We start from the raw sequence: 22485 nt of genomic DNA on the forward strand, positions 1-22485 counted from the left end.
TAACAAATAAATATTTTTTACATCATTTGAGTATGACTAAATCCAAGATGAAAATGATAAATACAACTAATATGTATATACATGTACAACAACAATGAAGTAAACATATTTTCACTGATGACTCATCTAGATACATGTATTTGAAAAACTTGATGAAGACCAACACTTATTAATACAGAAATATAAAATAATTTCCCAAAAAAATGATTCATTTTACTAAATTAACTTATTTTTATTATTTTTCTTTTTTAAAGATTTTTAATTCAGTTAATTATAAAATGCATCACATTTACAGTATGTAAATAAAAAAGTAAAAGGTTATTAAAGATAATTATCTCAGTAAATTAAAACCTGTTTGTAAAAATACTTCTTACAAAAAAAGAGAGATAATTTCTGATATTGTTATAAAGATTTCTGATTAATTAAATCATTAATAAATTAAACATATTTTATTTACCTTTAAATCTGAATTTGTTTAATAAATTAATATTGTCCTAGTCCATCAAGAGAAAAAAACACCAAAGCATTATAAATGCACCATTCAAACTACATGTACATGTTATAGTCTTGTTGGTCATAAAAATACAAACCGGCATTGTTCATCACACGCATCATTCAAAATGAGATTTTCCTATTAAACTGTCAGATTTCGTTAGATTTGAACTAATTATAAAATACAGGTATAAGTGTTAACATAATGACAGTGGCGGATCCAGGGGTTCAGGGTGTACCCCCCCACCCAATATTGTTTTTATTTTTTGCAATCTATGGACCTTAATGAGCAAATAATAACCTGGTACCCCTCCCCTTTTTCATAATTTCTCCATCCGCCCCCGTTTGCTAAATATATAAAATTAAATACACATACATGTACATATATATTTACAACAACTGACAAGAAAATCAACATTTTATACCTACATGTAAATCAAGAAATTGGAGATATTTCTATTTATTATTGAAGTTGTAAGTACATGTACATGTAATCACTGTTGAGGGTAATGTAATGTCTTTATTAAAATCTTTCAATAATATACAATGTATATGTAATTAAAATTTGAAGAAAAAAAGATAATCAAAGTTCAGAAATAAAACAATCTTTTTTTAAAAAAAAAATCCATTTTAGTTGAAGCAATGAAGACTTATCACATATAAGGATATCACATGTTGCCAAAAAATTTCCATTAAATTAATTCAAACCATGCCTAAATAATGCTACAGGTACATTACATGACTGTACTTTTTTATTATTGTTTGAAAGAAAGTAATTTTTAAAGATCTAAATACTGAGTATGAATAAATAACTAATAGTAATACATGTACTTAATTTTTACCACATTAATATTTTGATGTTGTACATGTATGGTGTTAGATATTAACACTAAGTAATACTAGTATTAGAAGTTTTTATTTTAATTATTTTCAGTTTTTAAACAAGAAAAAATCATTTATTTAGAAACATGAAAATGCAAATATATACAAAAAAAAGCTAAAATTATTTTCAATGATGACACATCTACTAGATACATGTACATGTATTAGACAATCTTGATGAAGACCAACACTGATTGATAAAAATATAAATTAAATTTATTTTACACTGTACTCAATATGAAATTTCTGTACAATTTGAAAGATTTTTTTAATAAGTTAATAATTATCATATTTATGTAATCTTATGCCAAGATAAAAGTAGAAATTTTTGTCAGATATTGTTAAGATTTCTGAAAATAAAGTCCAAAAATTAAAATATGTTTCTTTTCTTTTAATCGAGTTAATTATCACATGAACACATGTATGTTTATTTATATCTGACAATTAAAAAAATGGTAGAAATGTCTGATATTATTAAAATTTCTTTAGGAAAACAAACCCTACATATAAAAAATAAAACATGTTTTCTTACCTTGAAATCGAATTAATCTCAATTATTTGTTTATCTCAGTTTTGATTCTCCATCAAAGTCAATATACAGTAAATATCCTGACCACATTCTTAGAATCAACAACAGTGAGGAGATGGTTCACTTTATCATAATGTACACACACAGGGCAATACAACCCATCACCTCCACTGACTACAACTTCATGTTTATCTCCATCCCTTGAAATTAGTAATAAATTATGTTTGTTAATATCACACACAAAAATATTCTGCTGTTCATCCATTGATATTCCACGAGGCCGTGACATTGTATTGTGATCCTTGAATGTGAAGACAACTCTAAGATCAGAATCTAGGACAGTAACTGTGTCGTTTTTGTTGTCAGGACAGGTATAACATATTATGTTGCCATCTGTGTCTATATATGAACTAATACTAACAGTCTGGTCATCATGGAGTTTGTCTATTTTTTCTGTATCTATATTAATTTTTCGGATTCCTACCTTAGGTACACAGAAGTATAAATGTCCATCACTATGTGTAATTCCAATGACTTTACTCTTTATCTGAAGTGTTTTAATGATTTTACTCCTGTCTACATCTATGATGGAGATTGTTTTATGGTCAGGATTAGAAACAGCAACATGGTTCTCATTGATGACTGTTACATCCCATACTGCTCTGAATCCTCCATTAAATCTGACTGATGATTTGTGTTGACCATTACTGTGTAGTATGTTTACTACACCATTGAGATAATCAGTCAACACCAGGAGTCCATTAGGCAGCGTACAACAACCAGGACACCAACCTCGATCTACTGTAAACTGTTGTTTAAGTGTCAGTTGTCTGGGGAATCTTGTCTTCACCTCTGCCTGACCTTTGTTTGGTTTGTTTATGTCTATGGAGGTTGTATTTTTTTCTTTTGATACTTTAATGTCACACAGAGTTTTTATTCCAAAAATTGTGTCGTCTGCTGTGATGTTTTCATTCATTTCTATGTCTGTATTATCCATGGCTCCTTCTTCAGATAATTTGTGCAAGATTTCTTCTGATTCTTGAACTTTTCTCTCCATTTGTTTTGTTGCAATAAATGCTTCGAAATTTGATGTGTGGTTCTTAATGAGTTCCTCCTGTCCCAATAATTCACCAAGTTTTCTTTTATTTGATTCCAGGATTTTTGTGGTGGCTTTGATTTCATTTACATTTTCATTTACAACTGACTCTAACTCTGATAGTGATTTGTTTTCTAGTTTCTTTATTTGATCAATAAGATTTTGTGTTTTTTCTTTTACATTTGTTGATAATTCTTCCTTCTTTGTTTTCAGTATTTTCACATTTTCTTCTTTTTCAGTGATCGCTGTCAAAAACGTTTGATGAGTCGTTTTTAATGATATCCAAACATCTTCGAAGATGGCTGAAGATTTTACATTGCGGATCACATCATCGATATGTAAAGTGTCTTCACATTGTTTATGAGATTGTAATAAACACTTACAACAGACAAGGCAATCGTGAGACCTACAGTAAATTTGATATTTTTGTTTGTGGTCTTCACAGTCGAGTTGAATTTTGTGGATAAAAGATGGTAATTTTAGGTAATCTTCAAAAGGTATGGTGCTGTGGTCCCTTGTTGCTTTTCCTACTCTATGGTGTTCACTACATGTTGAACAGAGGGATTCCTCACATTGTGGACACCATACTTCAGGAGTGCTGGTCTTTTCTAGTAACAGGCAGATGCTGCAGCTTTCAGATGCCATTTTCCTGTAATATAAATAGAGAACTATAGGATTTACCTATTACCTTGGTTAAGTACATATATATCAAGCCCCTGTTTTTCTTTATAAAAACTAATCCAAAGTTGTGATTACATGGGACTTGGGTTAAAATCAGTTACATACAGCTGAGCTGCGAAACGTAGCTTGAACTATTATTTTGTGATTTGGCACTGGGGATATTTTTTTGTTTTAATGGTGGTTGACTCAGCATGTTACCAATTTTTTTATCGACTTTAAAATGAGTTTATATAAACCTTTCCTCTTTCAACTATCCCTTTGACTTTTTATGAGCAATTCCACGGGTGTTTTCTAGAAAAGCAGAGAACGCTTAACCTACCCGTACACCTGGTCCATGCTCCCAGTTTTTAGTGGAGTCTGAGTTGCTAATTTGCTTTTGATACTCTCTATGTATTATTTTAGTTACTTTATGTTATTTTTTGTCTATGTCCGTTTTCTATGTCTGGTCTTTGTCCCTGGATTACATGGTCCTAAGTTGTGATTACACAGGAATCTCAAATTTAAGTACTTTCATGTCTTGATTTGGCACAACTGCCGTATATATATCAAATTTGTATTGTTTTAACGCTAGATTGCAAAATAAAAAAAAAAAAAAAAAAAAAAAAAAAAGATCAAGAGCTACGATTTCGCAGCTAGATTTGGCACACCCGCCATATACATCAAGTTTGACAATCAACAGAGTTATTGAGGGACAAATGTTTCTATGACTTACAGACATGCAACATATTCAGGGATTTCAAATTATTAGCGGCGGTCCTGGACTTATCAGACAGACGCGGAGTTTTTGTTTCAATGATGACGTATGTTTACGGGTCTCACTAATTGGCGACAAGAAGTGACAAAAAGCGAAAAGAAACACCTAGTCGAATAGCGCAAAGAAATTTATGTTTTCATTTAATCAGAGCGTACAATTGATTATTTATGTGTTTGATTTAAATCAGAAAGAAAAAAAAACGAATAAGAAAATATAATTTTTAAAAAACCAGGAAAATAATATTTTACAGGTAAAAGTGTGCAGATAAAGGATTGTTTGAAATATTTTCAAAATGATAATAGCATCCGAAAGATTTTTTCTTTAAAGAAAAATAATAATAATAAAAATAATAAAAAGAAAGAACGAGATAAATCAATAAAGTAACAAGAAAACTGACTTCAAAATATGTTATCAAGATTCATTGAATATAAAAAGACATAATGAAGATATCACTAATTGGCGACAAGAAGTGGCAAAATGCGACAAGAAACAACTAGTCGAATAGCGCAAAGAAATTTATGTTTTCATTAATCAGAGACGTACAATTGTTTACTTATGCGTTTGATTAAAATTTAAAAAAATATGTATTGTTTTTAACCAGGAAAAGAATATTTTTTCAGGTAAAAGTGTGAAGATAAAAGGTTGTTTGAAATATTTTCAAAATGTAATAACACCCGGAAGATTTTTTCATTAAAGACAATAAAAAAAAATAGAAGAAAAGAACGAGATAAATCAATAAAGTTACAGGAAAACTGACTTCAAAATATGTTATCAAGATTCATTGAATATAAAAAAGACATAATGAAGATAACAATGACAGGGAATTATTTGTGTAAATTTAAATGCTAACATGTAAACAAGAAAATATTAAAAAAAACAAGGTTGTCTGAAATTTAACACAATGTCGAGTTACAGATAATACTAATTACAAATATACGCCTTGTATCAGTGGCCTGGGAAAAAAAACAAAATACAAAAAACAAAACAAAACAAAAACAACCCAAAACACCAATGTTATGTTTTTAAATATATACTACCATTTTCGTTAAGAAGAAGGCATATTACTCATCCTGCTATTATCTTTTTTTCAAGTTTTCATATCTCTATACGCAACGGTGCCAAGGTGCTTTTCAGAAATATTGCTCAATTTTCCTGTTGAAATAGGTCTTTTTAGTCGCCTTTCCTATTTATAATGTGTTTAAGTCAAATCGTCATATGAGAATGTTGCTAAGTGAAAGTAGAGCACAATGGGTATGCTTATTTACAATTTTACGTCTTAGCAACGCGTCACGTAATCACATCGTGGATGCAACGCAAATTACTAGAAACATGATAAGTCCAGGAGGAATCCGACCAATAGGCACCATGTACTTTTACAGGCAATTAAAACACACATTCAACTATCTAAAAAGTGCTGCTAGAACTTTACCTGAGATTATTATTATATTTAAATTTTGCCCAAAAGTGACGTTTTCCCGGGTTTTTTTTTTTTTTTCATCACATTTCTCCACTTCAACAGGCAGTACCTACATTTTAAGTAATTTAGGTAAAGTATCGCAGTATTTTTTACGTAGATTTGGGTATCCGCAATTGATAATGCCCTAAATAAACTAGGTTTGTTTTGCGCTTCCTCCGGGACTTTTTGATTCAAAATGAGTGGTATTATTTCAAGACATGACAAACGAAAATTTAAACGCTTGAGGTAATAAATCGGTGTAGCATTGGATACGAGCGCGGTAGAGACAATAATGTGACAATCCGGAACACGTTATGAAACTTTCAGTTGTTTCAATTTGTGTGTATTTATATACAAGTAGAACCTGTTTACAGTAATTCTATTACATGTACTTATATTAAGTGGGGTATAGGATTTTTTTTAAACCTGAGGCTGTGTACATGTACATGTTTACGTGTATCAGATTTTTTTTTCAAGCTGAACTACACATATTCATTTTTAGTCCATGCCTTTTGTACCCGGCAGCATATTATTGTTTATTGGTACAGTTCCTGTGCACATCCTCCGATCTATTTCGAATTAACACATCTTTAAGTAAGACGGGGCAGTTAGTATATCAAGTTATTCATGTTGATGTGACCGTATTTTTTTAGTTTAAATTAAATTTGAAAATTTTATTCGTAGCAAAATTTGCCATTTTTTTTCACTTTGGATGCTGGCTTATGAAATGAAAAAAAAATGGACCGATATTCTGTATCTATCAATTCTCAGCACCACCCCCTTCCAAATTAAAGATTCACATTATCCGAGCGTAATTTCAACATTGAATATTACCAGTGAATGGGTCCGTATTTGCTTGTTTATGGAATTTACTTCAAAATAGTTCAACATAACTAAGATGAATTAGGTTATCAGATGATTTGTGAATTCATATTCGGCCTTCACTGGTTGTACTTAATGATGTTACAGTTTTGTTCTGCCATGAATTTGCAATTTACTAAATTTATATATAAATAAATTAAAATTAAGAAAAAAAAAAAACAAAACAAAACAAAACAAAAACTTCGTGAGTACATGTACTAAAAAAGGCATACATTTAAGTCTAGTTCACACTTAAAGAAGCATTTGAATTGTCTCCCGCTACATAAATTTTACGTATGCATCCCCGGCTTAAGATCCAGCACTCGATCTGTAAAACGATTTTAGATTTTCATGACACCCATGAAGAAAGAGAAACTGACTGGAAATAAAAGTACAGGTCTGTAGTCAAACCAATAACCATGCAGTTATTAAAAGAGAGAGCGAAGTTTTATTGAAGTCGTTTAGCGATAATGCACCCTCCGTAATCATAAACCAAAATTATGTAGATCTAGAACGTTTGCTTCAATTGCCGCTTTTAAACCAGTGGCGGACTCAAAGATTCAACCGTTTGTTTGTTTATTGGGGGTTTAACGTCCGATTTCAATAAAAACAAAGGGAGAAATCTTCGAGCATTTGTGGGAAAGGCCGCTACTACATGCATCCTCTGGATTCGCTTAGGATATCGTAAACTTTGGTCTTTTTTATAAGCAGCTGAAAATATGAACTCATCTCTCTGTTCGTATCATGTACATTATTGGTTGCGACATCACGCTAGATTTTTAAGATGTCTGAATGATCAATGCGTACTGATAATCACTGGTCAAAATGATCTGTATCACCGATATGCGGTATCAACCCGAGAGTCCTATATCACCCAAGGCCCATCATTTTGAAATGTCATGTTCATTATATGAATATATTCATATTTTATCTATATTTCAAGTATGGTCCGTGAAGGGGTGCCATATATAGGGTAAGCCTATAGGTCTAGAGGTGTGATGTAGGGTATGCGATTTACAGTTATTAAGATTAAAATATGTTTTTTTTTGTATATGCATTAAAAGTGTTTGTTTAAACCCTATATCGCACCCTTACACATACTTAACTTGAAATATGGTTAAAATATATCATATAATGAACGCGTTAAAATCTGTATCAACTCTCAACCTGTGGCCCCTGGGGTGATTTAGGAGTCTCGGGTTGATACATCATGTGATACAGATTTTGACATGTAATATTTAGTATATACCTGACTAAGTTTGCCTTTTTCTTTATATAAGCAGTTTTTCAATTCTTGTGCACCAATTAAACAGTCAAGTCTGCAGCACAGCTATGACGTATTGAATGGTCGCTTTTCTATCAAAAACATCATTTTAGTATGAAAACCAACATAGGAACCATTATTATGAAGGATGCTGTATAGTTTCACATTTTAAATCAGGACATATTGTACAAGTATATAAACAGCCATACTATCCGGGAGGACATTATTCTATTTCAGTTCTAAACAAAGACCTAGCATTCCATGAACATTTGTAAAAAGGTGTTTGGGGATGAATTCACTTTAGTCAGTAGTTTAAATAATAAACATGCATAGGTGAATACCAATGATTTCCGGAAATACCGTGCTCACTTCAAAGTTTTAAAATATTCAGCCTGGTCATAAATTTGTTGTGTGTGTGTGTGGGGGGGGGGTGGGGTGGGCGGGTCGGATTGTATAACCTTGGGGGTAAAAATACCTTCATAGAGCAAAGCAGGTATTTTTTTTCTCCCTGTTCACTTACCCTCTGCATATCTAGACCGTTTTGACAGTCGAACTGACCCTGCTCTGTAGTTATACATTAATACTGATTTTAAAGGCAATGTTTTTTTTCTTATGCACACAAAAATTTTCATATCACAAGTGCTGCGTAGAAACAATAGAAAACAGGCACACTGGAGGCAAACTCACTAAGATAATAACCCATGGCTCATGTGGGCCTACTCCAATTTAAACCATGAAGATATTCTGTCATAGAAAGGAGAAGACATTAATTGTTTTCCCTTAATGCACATCTACATGTTGCCTTACCTTCCTATAAAATACAATCAACTTTAATTGAGAAGTTAAGGAGGAGTTGCACTTGTGCTTGTAATTGAAACTACTCCCCCATTTCTGCTATTCACTAAAAAAATTACCTCGGATGCACCAGGTGGCATTAAAAAAAACTTGAAATAAATAACAATAACTCTTTTAAGAAGTTTGACACAAAGATAGGATTGATAAACTAAAAACAAGTAATGGTTACAGAATAAAACTGATCAGACTGATTTTAAAGGCCAGAGCTTTGGAGGTTTTTCTTTTGTATAACAAGGAAAGCTGAAGAGTTCAAATTTTGTAAAACCATTATAGAGGATTATTTCAATACAGATTTGAAGAATAATTACTTCCTTTCACTTGCAGACAATCAATATTTTCATTATGCACATCTACATTAAAGCAACTGAAACTATAAAAACTGGATACAATTACTCTGTTATTGGTGACTTTTATAGACAATTATATTATTCATCAAATTTTATTTTAATAATAGTACAGTTTGTTCTATCTTTTAACATATTTCCCATTATTCTAACAATCCACTGGTTCCAGTTTACTCTGCTCACTATGACGGCTGTAAATAATACCTACAAGTATATAGCAACTAATTAAACTAGAAGTTCAAACTATTAAAAAATCAATGACACATATTCATACACTCCCTAATAGTAATGTCAGACAAAAATACCCTTGTTTTACTCTTAATGGCCTTGACTAAAGACTGCAATACCTGATACATGTAAAAGTAATGTGTTTTCTTTCAATAATATAAATAAATCAAAATAGTATTTTGGTCGAGATGAACAAAGTAGCTGTCTTTGTAGGAACCAGGCACAATCTGTAAAATGTGCTACACCCCCAAAAAGGCTACACATTCTTATTTTTGTAATTTAGTTGTTATATAGGTCTATATTATAAAATGTGTAATTATTCTTTCAAATCTGCCCGCTCATAGGAGATAATCAACATTAAAAATCCAATATATTCTAATGTATTTGAGTGTCATTTACAGAGTTATCTCCCTTAATTTTGAAATCTATAGATCATTCAATCAAATTTTATATCCTAACATACATTGTTTTCTATTTACTATGGCAATTCAAACGAAATATCAACAATGTAGGCTTTTCACCCATGAATCACATTCTGCATGATCTTTAGCTGGAGTACTACTTAAAATGAATACACACAATAATTTTAACTTAATTCTTTAAAAAGAAGAGTAAATGGCTCTAAAACAGATATTTAAAAACAGGAAGTTATATCACTTTGCAATCATAAGCATGGCCATGTCCTCATATCTTTGATGCAATTCAAAACGCCCAGTTGTTGTCCAAGTGAATCTCGACTCATGACTTCGTATTAAGAAATCAATTAAATAGCAGAAATTGGTGGAATTTGTAAAAGTAAAAATACACTAGGGAACATAATGGTAAAATTATAGTTGAAAAAACAAAATTATCCTAGTAGGCAAAAGTTTATGTATTTCTACAGTGTTCATTCCAGAATAATTATCAAACCCCCCCCCCCCCTTTGACTGGCCCCTTTGACAGTAGAACTGGGGGTCATTTTCAGGTAACAGGAGGGAATCCAACAAATAAATCAATAAACCTCTGGTTGATATATACTTTACTGGTTCCATTTTTACTTACATGCTGTACTTATCTCTACAAGGGTCATGACTGCTTGGTTTTCAGACCCACATAACTTCATCTCTGGAGTTTTTTTAATAATCTGCTGAAAAAAAACATAGGAAGAATATTTTAGAGCAGCTTGACACAACATCCAAATGTACAGACCAAGTACAGGTACACTCATTAGTTACAGTTTAATACAAAAGCATATGATGGTACGATTGATTATTTTGGCAGATGTAAAATTTGGCAAAATTGTAAAATGGTACATGAAAAATTTGAACTTTCTGAACTTAAATGGCTGCTAAGTGGTGCACTAAATATTTATTGGTTGATTGGTGTTTAACTCCCAAACAGAATTATTTCAGTTCTATCCAGACAATGAACATGAAGTGGAGAATAAAAATGAACATGAAATGATGATGACATGAAGAATGGGATAAGACACAAGCTAAGGCTTTCATAATTGTGATGTAACAGACACAGCATCATTTCATCTCAAGAGCAACTAACATCTGAAATACATGGACAGGAGCAAAACAATGATAATAGATAGAGGTCATATAAGCAAATAATTCAGTTCAACCTTTTCTGTATTGAACACAATTAAGACAATGCATTTGTATAAACAAATCTTTTAAAAAATTGTTTTCTCATAAAATCTTTATTCCTAAGCATGGTTCATATGTTCATGATCTACATGTTCACATATGTACATGTATATGGTGATAAAATTTTGTTCAAGATTCAGTTATTAGAATCCAAGAACTTGCTCTTAAGATTGTTGTTAACAAAAGGTATAATATGATTATCTCAACTTGCTATCTTCCAAATATACTGGTAACATACATGTATATTCAGGTACAAGTGTACTACATACATGTTATCAATCTGTTATATAGAAAACTTTGTTTCTCTCAAGTGATCAATTAATACTGGAGGTTGTGTTCACAAGATCTATGTACAGAATAATAGTTTGATTATCACATTCCCTAATTTTTTTTCAGAAATGTTAATACAGATACTTTTTACACTGATGTACAGGTGTTATGTACATATTTGTTATTACATGTCCTTACAAAAATCATATGATACAAACATATGCTTAAGAAAACTACATGTAACATGCACTGCTGTTTTCATCAGGCTAAATAAAATTACACCTCTGTTTTCTGTTACATGCCGATAGCAAGGAGAAAAAATGGGTAGGTAAGAATTTTTTTTTAAAGAGCAGTAACCAAATCATCCTAATGGCAATTGACACAATTCAATGGTGAAATGTGTGTAAGGGGTACATATGAGATTAAAGTACACTGGTTTTAACAATAGACAAATATCATTTCATAACAAATTGATTTTTTTTAGAATAATCTGAAAACCGGAAACCGGAAGTAGTCACGTGGGAAACAAGAGGCTTCCAGAAGCCTGAATCCCTCACCTGATTAAAGTTTGTTTTTCAAGGGCAATAAATTTGACAAGGAGTTGTCCAACAAATTTGACTCAAGAAGACTTTGGTATGACTATTATTAGGATCGTTTCAGTGATAGAAATTTTCTTTCTTTTAGTTTTGAAGATATTGACTGAAAACTAAAAAAAAAAAAAAAATACTGTCATTTTTTTTATCTTTCAAGGGCAATAACTCTTACAGGAGTCACCTGAAAACTTTGATCCCTGATGACTTTTGAAGGCCTTATAATAAGGGTCATTTCAGCTATAGAAATAATTTTGCTAAACCTAACAGTTTTGGAGATACATGTATATGCGAAAAACTACTGTCTGACCCCTATGTTTTATTTTTAGTAACAGCGGCCCTGTTTTTGACGGATAAAATATCCCCACATCATTTCTATGCACAATCCCCAAGGATCATTAATACCAAGTTTGGTTCTAATTTATCAAGTGGTGTCAGAGGAGAAGATTTTTGAAAGAAATAACATTCAAGATAGCTAAAAAAAAACGTTGAAAAAGGGCAATAACTCCGACATGGCTTAACATATCAAAATGAAAATTTCACTACAGATAGATCTCAACATGCTAAACACTTTTACCCAACGGTTTTGGAGATATATGCGAAAAACTATTGTCTGATTCCTATGTTCTATTTTTGGTAACGGCGGCCATGTTTTTCGATATCCCAAGAAACATTCGTACCAAGTTTGGTTCCAATTGGTCAAGTTGTGTCAGATGAGAAGAGTTTTGAAAAATTGTTAAAGACAATGACGATGACGACGACGGACGCAAAGTGATGGCATTCGGCCAGGTGAGCTTAAAAAGATGGACCTGTGCTAAAAATTTCTGGTCAGTCGGCTTTTTATTTTTTTTTAAATTTTGACACAGTCGGGAGTGAAATTGCGCAGTCGGTCGGGTAGCGGAAAACAAAGGTATACTTTTATTTGGCCTCAAGATAGTCAAAGACCATTTCCTAGCATTTACTGTTAAAACATATTTTAAAAAATACCTGATATTCAATAATCCATGCTGTGTACATCAAGTGCATAATCTAGGCACTAGTAGAATAGTTACAAACCAGACTGTAGGAAAGGTCCATTCAATTCAACTTTGATCCCTGTAAAAAAAAGAATAATTCATGTATATAAAGGCACACATGTACAATCTACATACCGGTACTTATTAAATATTTGAAACAGGAAGTTTCGGGCAAGGCAATTCTGTTGATACAGGAAGTTGATATGGGGCAGCAACCAAAATTACTTATAGTGTGCATCCAATCTGTACAAAACCAAATTCCAAACTTGAGAGGCAAGGGCATAAACATTCATATGGAAGAATAAAGAAAGTGATTGTAACATGCTACCACTCTTTGAGTTATTATGCAACTAAGAGACTGGTCATTATTTATCTCCATGGGTGGGCTTGCTAAAAAGAGAGGGAGTGGTTGTTATAGAAAAAAATACAAATTTTCTGATTTACTAAATGGGAAAGAGGATAATGATTTGCTTGAATCATTCATGGTTATATGATACAAATAAAATATAAAAATATAAAAATGTAACATACACTTTTATACCAAAGTATGCCATGTGTATGCAATAAGCATTTCATACCTCAGGCTACATATAGAATTGCCCCTGAGCACATAGCATACACTTTAACATTGGATGCTAAATACTCTCTTATTACCCAGTCTGCACATGAAATTAATCAACGTCTCGCACACTTTCATACTCCACTCAACATATAAAATCACACAATGTACTAAATATAGCAATTTTTATTCCAGTCTGCATATAACATGTATAAAATCCTTCTCTGCATATGTAAAACACACTTCTATGCTCCAATTTGCTTATAAAATTACTTCCTGTGGATTCTGCATTATATTCTTCCCTCAGCCTGCATACATAATTAATCCCTGATCAATCTAGGTGGATTTTCACACTTTTAGTCTGCACATTTAATCCTCCCTCTATATTATCTATGAAATATTAGCCACTGTATATTAAACCACTTCCTATTTAGCCTGTGTGCACCTTTAAACTGCAGACTATGATTTTTAAATTTAAATTATACATGCTTTCATTAAGAAATGGATACTGACACTCGGGCATAATTTTGACAGTTAAAATTAATGCATTTACACTTGGCAGAAACACTTCAATCACATGCATTTAAAAGGGGGTCTCATTTTGTGCATATGTTTAATACATTGTAGATCTAGAGGGTGGGTTGAACATTTTACCGCATTTAGAAAAGGGGGTTCAGTCCTGTTTTTCTAATGTAGATTTATATTTTGCTGGCCAACACTTGAAGATAAAAAATAACTGTTCCTAACTGTTTACCATATGCAATGCATTCCATATAGTTTAATGATCACAAAATATTTTTTGTCAACATCATGAACATGCTACATCAGATAATGTACCTCAATCACTATTGACTTGGTGATCTAACTGGCCGGCACATATAGTTCACAAGCACCCAAATGAAAGGTAAATGGCATGTTCAGGGACTTGTACTTGCTAGGCATGATTCAATACAAAAGTTCATGGAAAGCAATTGAGACCCCATGTCACAATACTTTTTATCTTTTTCAATTCTTTGATGATTAAACGTATACATATAGTATGATAATCAGGGTAATACCAAATGTAATACACAGATGTTATGGTCAAAAGTACATGTACAATGACATATGCATGCATGTGTACTTCAAACTAATAACGATATGAGTACAAACTTGTGCTCAGACATAAATTAACCTTTTAAAAAATTACATTGTTACCAATAAAAACGCTCTGTTACATTGCACAAGCATATGTACCCAAGCAGCTGTCAGAATGTACAAATACTTTTCTTTTTTGTTACAAATTATTGTTTGTATCATGAACAAAACACTGAGTGTATCATTCCGTTTATAATATTAGAAACAGAACAGGAGCAATTTATATTCCACATATCAGCTTATTACGTAGAATTATATAATTTGCTAGAATGTACAATTGATAAGTATATATTCCCCCAGTACGTAGCCAAAAAAACTATCAATACCAAAGGTTTTCATACTGTCTTGTGAATTTTATTCTTCTTGCTCTTCTAACACAGAATGTATATAAATGTACACTAATATGGGTTGAAATAAAAATGTTAAGCTGCATGTACATGTACGGTATATGCTTGTGTTTATCATCATTATTATGTAACAATATTCATGTACATTTTTGCTTTAGTAAAATTTGTAGTCCACAATGTTCTGAGGTAAACAGTAGAGTGCCTAGAGTTGTGTCGGTAATAATAATTCAGAAATTTATGTAACGACTGTTAATACATGTATGTACATGATTTTTGATACATGTAGCTAACATTTTTGTACATATATATAGCTCTTTAACTTCTTGTGATCATACTTAATGCACACAAAGTATAATTAATGCATGTCGTTTATAAACATATATTTTGTGTAGTTACTGTCAGGGCAATTAAGGGATAAATTGGTGTCTAGAAGATTCCATAAAGAAAAAGTAAGTCGCACTAGCAAATCGGATCTGTGTCTGCTGAATTATCAACCAGTATCTTACATGTATGAAAACCTTTAATCATACATGCACAATGTGTATGTAGATCAACTCAACCGGTTATTCTGTTCTGTACCAGTAATATAAAGTCCCTGGCGAAATGCAAAATCTATCATGTCCCATAAAAAGTGTCTGAACATTCAATTTAATATATATCTACATCTGTAGAGTGATCGGCTGTCACTGGAGGAATATACCAGCAACAACATTAGCTTTTATCATACTAACTCTTAGTTCATACGTGTACATGCATGCCTGTAATATGCTTAGAATTAATTTTGTCCTTTTTTATCAATTTAGATCGAAAATCAGAATTGATATAGCAGTCGCCAGAGCCTTTAGATTTGTAAAGCCTGATAGCATATGAAATTATCTTGCACTACTGCAGGAAAATATTCCCACTGGCATACCTCATTGAGGTTCAAATGCAGATAGTTAGGTCCTATTTTTAGGTATTTCTAATTTGTCATATTTATTTCTATGCTATTTATGCCAATAAAAAACTTTATCTGTGAATTTAAGAAGATGATTAATTTGGTTTGTATTAACAATGATCCAATTAAAAAAAATAATTGACATTTAACTTCACCAATACCTGTTTATTTCTATGCATTTACCGGAATAAACCAATCGTTCATTATATTATATTCAATAGATCTCCTACAAATACAATATTCTTAGACGCATGATAAACGATTTGATGTTAAGCTAGAAATAAAAACCGTGCGAGATTTTAAATAGTCATTCCTCATAGAAATGAAAAAGAGCAATGGTGAGTGCCAATTGGAAGGGTTGCCTTTAGACATTTCATGCAGGGCTTGGCAGATCCATATACTAGTATTTACAATAAAGGGGCAGTGGTTCCGACCAAGAAACTTATATAAAGAAAGCGGTTACAGGCGGTAGGCAAGGACTACAATTCCTGTTCCAGCCTAATATTTGTCACTCATTTTTTGCAAAACTTTTAACAGACGACAGATTTTATTATGCACTCAGACAGTACAGGACTGTAACAAGAGGCAGTCAACTATAACATACAATACTATGGTGAACATGACAGAAGTGTAATACATATATACATTCTAACACAATCAAAAATACTGGCTGCATTATATGTGTAAGGTATAATCGATGTGCACAGGGGAGAATTGTGTTCAGTAATGTCATTTTAAGTAAAAAGCTAGCCAATGTTGTTCAGAACGGTAACATTACATAACGACAACATGCCTTGCATCTTCGACAGAGATGTATTCTTGTGGTAGTAGGTCGGTATAAGTTTCACATGCAGTTGGTGTACAACGTCGTTTGTACATACAAATAGGTAGTGAAACTCATCGCCAACCAATCTATCATAACAAAGATGACAGAAATGCTCTTCACGAGGAATGTTATTCTATTGTCCGGATTCTATGGGAAATCGTATATTCCTACAACGAAATTTCTCATCACTCTGACGTCTCTTTTTCTTCAACTTCTTTAAGTAATTTTCTAACTTGAACTTGGTTTTAAATGAACTATACAACTGACCCTTTGAGCTATTCAACTTATTAGAATACCAACTCTGTATAAATTGATCTTTTAGAATCTGTTGCATTGTCTGACCGCAAATACCAACAAATGACTAGCCTATAAGATCCCTTATAGATTTTTTATGAATAAATCACAAGTTCCTAAACTAAATATATTTCTAAGAGCCGGCTGTTGCATGTCCACGCCTGTCATGTCCACCATTTGTCTAAAAGCAAGATGGTAGCATAACCCCTGAAAACACCCTATTACACACTGAATCGTGTATTTTTATTATGGTTATCGCCTCGTGACATTGGAAGACCGGAGATGACAAAATGAAACTTTGCTCATAGACGATGGCATAGAAATTTCGATAATACATTCCTCAGGAATGGTATCAGTCTGTGGTCTGGTGCTGTAGGTGCTTCAGGGCCTTAGAAGTGCATGGCGAGTGTTTCCTGCACCAGACATAATTGTTGAAATTATTCTAAGGCTTTTACCAGAGTTTTTACCAAGAAACTAAGTGCCTTTACATGACACACAGGCGTCTATGTGATAACTTGTACGACTTGAGCCATATAGCTTGTCAACTGAGAGATGTAGCTAGTTGAATGGGACACGTACCTAAAGGCATGGTTTATTTCAGTGATTGTGGCATAAGTTTGAATGATCTGACAGACAGTTTCGACCTGAAGACCTTTTAATTGAATTTCGAATTGAAAATTTAGGAACTGAGAAAGGCCAACCAATAGTTTGTAGTTCAGTTATGCAGTATGTTGGATGTTTTGTATGAATTCATCTTGGTGTTCCATATAAACCATCATCGAACCTGAATATTTCACTAGCTGGTGCACTGCATGCTACGTTGCATCGCAAATTGTTTTTATTTAATGCCCTTCGTCATCAGAATAGTGTATTTAAAAAAAAAAGTCAGAGTTCAATATTAACCATTTCCAACAAAAAGCTTGTGATTAAATATGTTTGAATTCCATCCTTGTATTTTCCTCTTATCCCTGCTTTTATCCCATATTTTGCAATTTGACGGTTATTTGAGGCGTAAAAATTCAAGCGATTGATATAGATTGATTCAGTACATGAGTACTTTGATTTGTCTACTTAAGTAAATATATGTTTATAATTGAGCTGATAACTGGGATACATTTCCAAGGAGCACTTTTTATACACATATTCATATATGTAGCCCAGATATGACAGTGCATCATGCACAGGCACTTGTTTCTGTCAAAAAAGGGGGTAGGGTTTCCCCTCCACGTCTTTACTGTTGACAGAAACAAGTGAGTGTACTGTGTGACACCAAGCAATCAGATAACAAACTTTATAAATAATATACACAAGAAGAAAAGTAGAAGTGCGAGTCAGTCTGCATGGCTTTACTTTCTTTTACTTCATGTTTGGTGGCAAACCTGTGGTTGTGGACGCTTTTCCCGAACACAAGTTTACCTTGCAAGAAAAAACAATTGATCAGTTATAGAAATCAACATTAAATACCTACCATTCCCCCGCTTTTGTCTTCAGTTCTTGGTGAAGTCATGCCGAGTTACTTGAACAGGTGTTGACATCTGAGCTGACATCGTAGAAAAGCTTCACATTGATCCTGATGAATGATGAAAAGCTGTTGATTGGTCTAAAGTTATCGGTGGGCGTGGCAAGATTCTTTCAGTTTTCTTCAAAATACGCTTTTCGATCAGTTTTAAACCGAAAAAAAAGAATTCTTCGTCAAATAAGAAGTTAAAATGTATCATATGAACCAGGCATACCGTTTACGCTATGCTAGTACGATGGCATTCGAACGTTTTCTCTCCGAATACGCAACTCCTTACGGTCCCGCCATTCTGACGTCACTAAAGTCAAAGTAGAGTTACTTCACTTAGCAAAAAAATTCCTTAAAGTACTAACACCCTTGCGTAGATAATAATCCATTTATAATATATTTTGAACTAAGTTCTTCTATAACAATGCATGTTGCTATATTTTTCTTTCATTAAAAAAAATCACCTTTACTTTTAATCATACCACTGAATATTTTTCCAAATAATTTCCTTTTTGTTATTTCAAATAAAACATGTTTCCACATTTTTAACAATTTGAAAACACATCAAATCAAATCTAATATATATATAGATATAGTTTCTTTATGAATTGTAGTATCTAATTTGTTCAAACTGTGGTCAAATTGAAGAAAGATGTTTTTTTTAAATCTTAAATTTGTATCAGTTGACTTGGAACCATTTTTTTTTTCCAAAACCATCCTGACGTAACATAAATATATTTTCATTACGGTTACCGCTTCATGACATCGGAAGCGCCGAGATGGCAAATAAAAATGAAATTTTGCATAGACCATGGCATAGGAATTCCGATAATGCATTCCTTAGGAACTGTGTCATTTTTGGGGCTGATGTTATTGCTTTTTGCAATATTAATCAATTTATAAGACTATTTTGGCCATGATTGGTGAAATTATATCACAGGGGCTTGCTCCCACTATCAAATATGCAGCCCGACTCTATATATAAAGAAGTATTTGGTAGTGATATCTGTGTTTATTCATAAGGTTGTTTGCAGGGCAGTAATAAGTAATAATTATGTTTAATTTTAATCGGGGAGAGGGGATGAGTTACCCCAAAATCTGGGGTCCGCGTTTTCTTGTTATATACTATTCGGACTGCATATTTGGGAATGTGAGCAAGCCCCTGTGATAATATTATAATACTTTATCGTTTATGTTAATGTACGTGTCTCTGGACTAGATGTCCAGAAACTAAGCGCTTTAAAATGACGCATAGGTGTCTATGAAATAACTTGTAGCACTTGAGCTATCAACCTTGTCAACTGAGAAATGCAGATAGTTGAGTGTAACACGTTTCTAAGGATATGATATATTTTAATGGTTTGTGGCTTAAGGAGGTAGAGCTGGGGTAAGGGACGCCTCTTGAAATCAGTGATATGTTTGCATCATATTCGATTTCACCAAAGCATATCAAGCTTTCCTTTGAAACATAATGAAATCAGTCCAAATTACTTGATGTTTACATGAGCATGTTGTCAAATGTTGATTACAAACGTGAAATATGGTGAATTTAAAAAAAAAAATTAAAGCGATGCGTTTAATATTAACTATTTATAACAATAAGCTTATGTTAATATACGTTTGAATTCGATTCCCGAACTTCCTTTTATTCCATATGTTTGCAATACGACGATTATTTGAGGCGTAAAAACGATCGATAAAAAATGATTCAGTACATGAGTACTTTGATTCTACACTATGAATCAACTCTACCATTGGTAGGTAGTGTCTGAATTCTATGTGGACTGGTACTTGAATATACATGTATTAATACTTGTTTTATATATGGATGTATGTGGCAGACCTTATTTTATTTTGATCCCCCCACCATAAAAAAGAACTGGTCTTATTCATAGTCTTAAAGTTTGACCCTTGACATATTTTTCAACAATTATGAATAATAAAGTACGGACAATATGGGAAGATTGTACAATGAACTGAAGTAAAAGCTGAATGTAAATCTTACTCTTTACCGGTCAGTATTCCCAATAAGCACGATGTTAACTTCTTTGAACGTCAACAAGGAAAACGCCCCGTTGTTATGGTATGGAATGTTATCTTTTTACTTCCTGGTAGAACCTCACAGATTACACACGATTGGTTGACCTTTACGTGGTATTATTCAAACATTTAAATATGTGTAAATATTTTACCATTGTGAAATGCTGAATAGCACAGCGTCATCGAGCACACTGTTCATTTCGTATATTAATCTAACTTGATATTTTAGCCACGCCACGGGGTGGTCACTTCTGTTAAAATTTGGTACGGAGTGCAGGAGCTGCAAAAACACCCATATTCACATATTTGTCTAGCAAGGAAATCCGTCCCATTCATATAATTTGCAGTGCAAAATACATTCCCATTCATATATTCTACCACATCAATTTGAATTAAGAGAAGACACTTATTGATTAATTGGTGATAATAGGAAAGTTTATCTTGATAATAAATTATACATTTAAATTGTAGAAATATGACCCTTTGATATAGTACAGCTCAGAAATTACAACCCATTCACATAGGAAAGTAAACAAAATATGACCTAATCATAAGTTCCAACTCCAAAAAACAGACACGTTCCAGCACCACGACTGTATATGTAAACTAGTATATAGGAAATGACTTTAAAGTACTTTGGCGAGATCTTTTTAAAATGACAACCGTGGAAAAAATATTACACAATTGAACATACCTAAAAGTCAGTTCAAAAAGGTCCGAGTTATTTATTTTTGATGAGTTTGTGCAGGGAGTGTATGTCAAATTGACATAAAGTCCCAGTGGTGGATCCAGGGGGAGGGTGCAGTTGGGTGGGCACCTCTCCTATTAATTGGAAAATTTGTCCAAATCGTGTGTAAAATCGACGAAAGATGGCAAATAATGAGCTAGCTCCTCTCATTTTTTGAGGCACCTCGGCTGGCACCCCTCCTTTTCAAAGAGTTTTGACCCGCCCTCTGGCACCCCCCTTTTTTCAAAGAGTTTTGATCCGTCCTTGAGTCCCTGGTTAGTCCCTGGTTTGTGCCAAAATGAAGTAATTATAAAGTATTCCTAGTTACAATGAGTATTCAATGAATGTTGAAATGAGTCATCTTTAATCCTTTTTGGACTATTTTGTTGATCAGTTTTCAATTAGGTGAGAGGACAGGACGTAGGAGCCAGGATGAATATTATCATATTCCCCAAAAAAGGGTTTGAATTCTTTTTTTAATTGAAGAGGGGGTCTTTTTATTGCTCAAATATTTTATGTGTAAATATATTAAATGAAAAAGGGGTTGTTTGTGTTGAGAAGAACAGTCAATCGTAATGATGTTTTACCAACTGCTTTTCGTTTCACATACACACACGCAGACACAAATCAAAACAAAATAAAAAAAAGAAAAAAAAAAAAGACCATAACTTTATTTGCTGATGAGTCTTCTATGATCTATTTTATCTTTAATTTCATGTTAGGAGACTTTTCAGTTCTATTTGTTTGTTATGGTTTGTTTGGTTTTTGTTTCAAATTCACACTTTTTATAAACTATTTCCAGTTTGATGAGTATTGCATGTTAAAGTTTTTGAAAGAATTGACATGAAAAATATCGAGAAAAAAACGCCAAAAAGGACAATAACTCCAACATAAAGAAAAAAACCTGTCATTTCTGTTCCGACTTCGAAATCAGTGACTGGGACCAAGGTTTATTAGTCCATTTTGGGACCGGGATGAGATTTTAGGCATACGTAAGGACTATCAATTCCCAAAATACTGGGATTTCCATACCAAATTGAAATTCAAATTCTTTATTGTTCAAACACATGTTCATTAAATGGTCATAACACAATAATAACATAATAACATATCTTCCTCTGTCGTTGGGAAGATTTTAAACAGCCTCCACCCCCCCGTA

General features: G+C 32.7%; 1 protein-coding gene across 9 annotated transcripts; it reads right to left on the bottom strand.

Annotated features, from left to right (window-relative positions):
• Positions 1–270: 270 nt before the first annotated feature.
• LOC148597014 (uncharacterized) lies at positions 271–20845 on the bottom strand. Of its 9 annotated transcripts, XR_015919017.1 has the most exons (5): positions 20565–20845; positions 18521–18692; positions 12924–13031; positions 10484–10568; positions 9291–9418 (listed from the first exon to the last, which is right to left on the bottom strand). XR_015919017.1 is itself a non-coding variant. In XM_088563362.1 (3 exons), exon 3 carries the CDS (start codon positions 3642–3644, stop codon positions 1965–1967), a length of 1680 nt encoding a protein of 559 aa, XP_088419488.1. In that variant the 5' UTR covers positions 3645–3648; positions 8001–8107; positions 20572–20744; the 3' UTR covers positions 271–1964. The 9 variants fall into 9 exon arrangements, 4 of the variants coding, with proteins under 4 accessions (XP_088419488.1, XP_088419487.1, XP_088419486.1 ...); XM_088563362.1 differs by lacking the exons at positions 9291–9418; positions 10484–10568; positions 12924–13031; positions 18521–18692 and adding exons at positions 271–3648; positions 8001–8107 and having other exon boundaries at positions 20572–20744; XM_088563361.1 differs by lacking the exons at positions 9291–9418; positions 10484–10568; positions 12924–13031; positions 18521–18692 and adding exons at positions 271–3648; positions 8001–8107 and having other exon boundaries at positions 20565–20744.
• Between the last annotated feature and the right edge of the window lie 1640 nt (positions 20846–22485).

The sequence above is a fragment of the Perna viridis genome, chromosome 15 (genome assembly GCF_037379345.1).
Source record: "Perna viridis isolate PV_CMFRI_1.1 ecotype Kerala chromosome 15, ASM3737934v1, whole genome shotgun sequence".
NCBI lineage: Eukaryota > Metazoa > Mollusca > Bivalvia > Mytilida > Mytilidae > Perna > Perna viridis.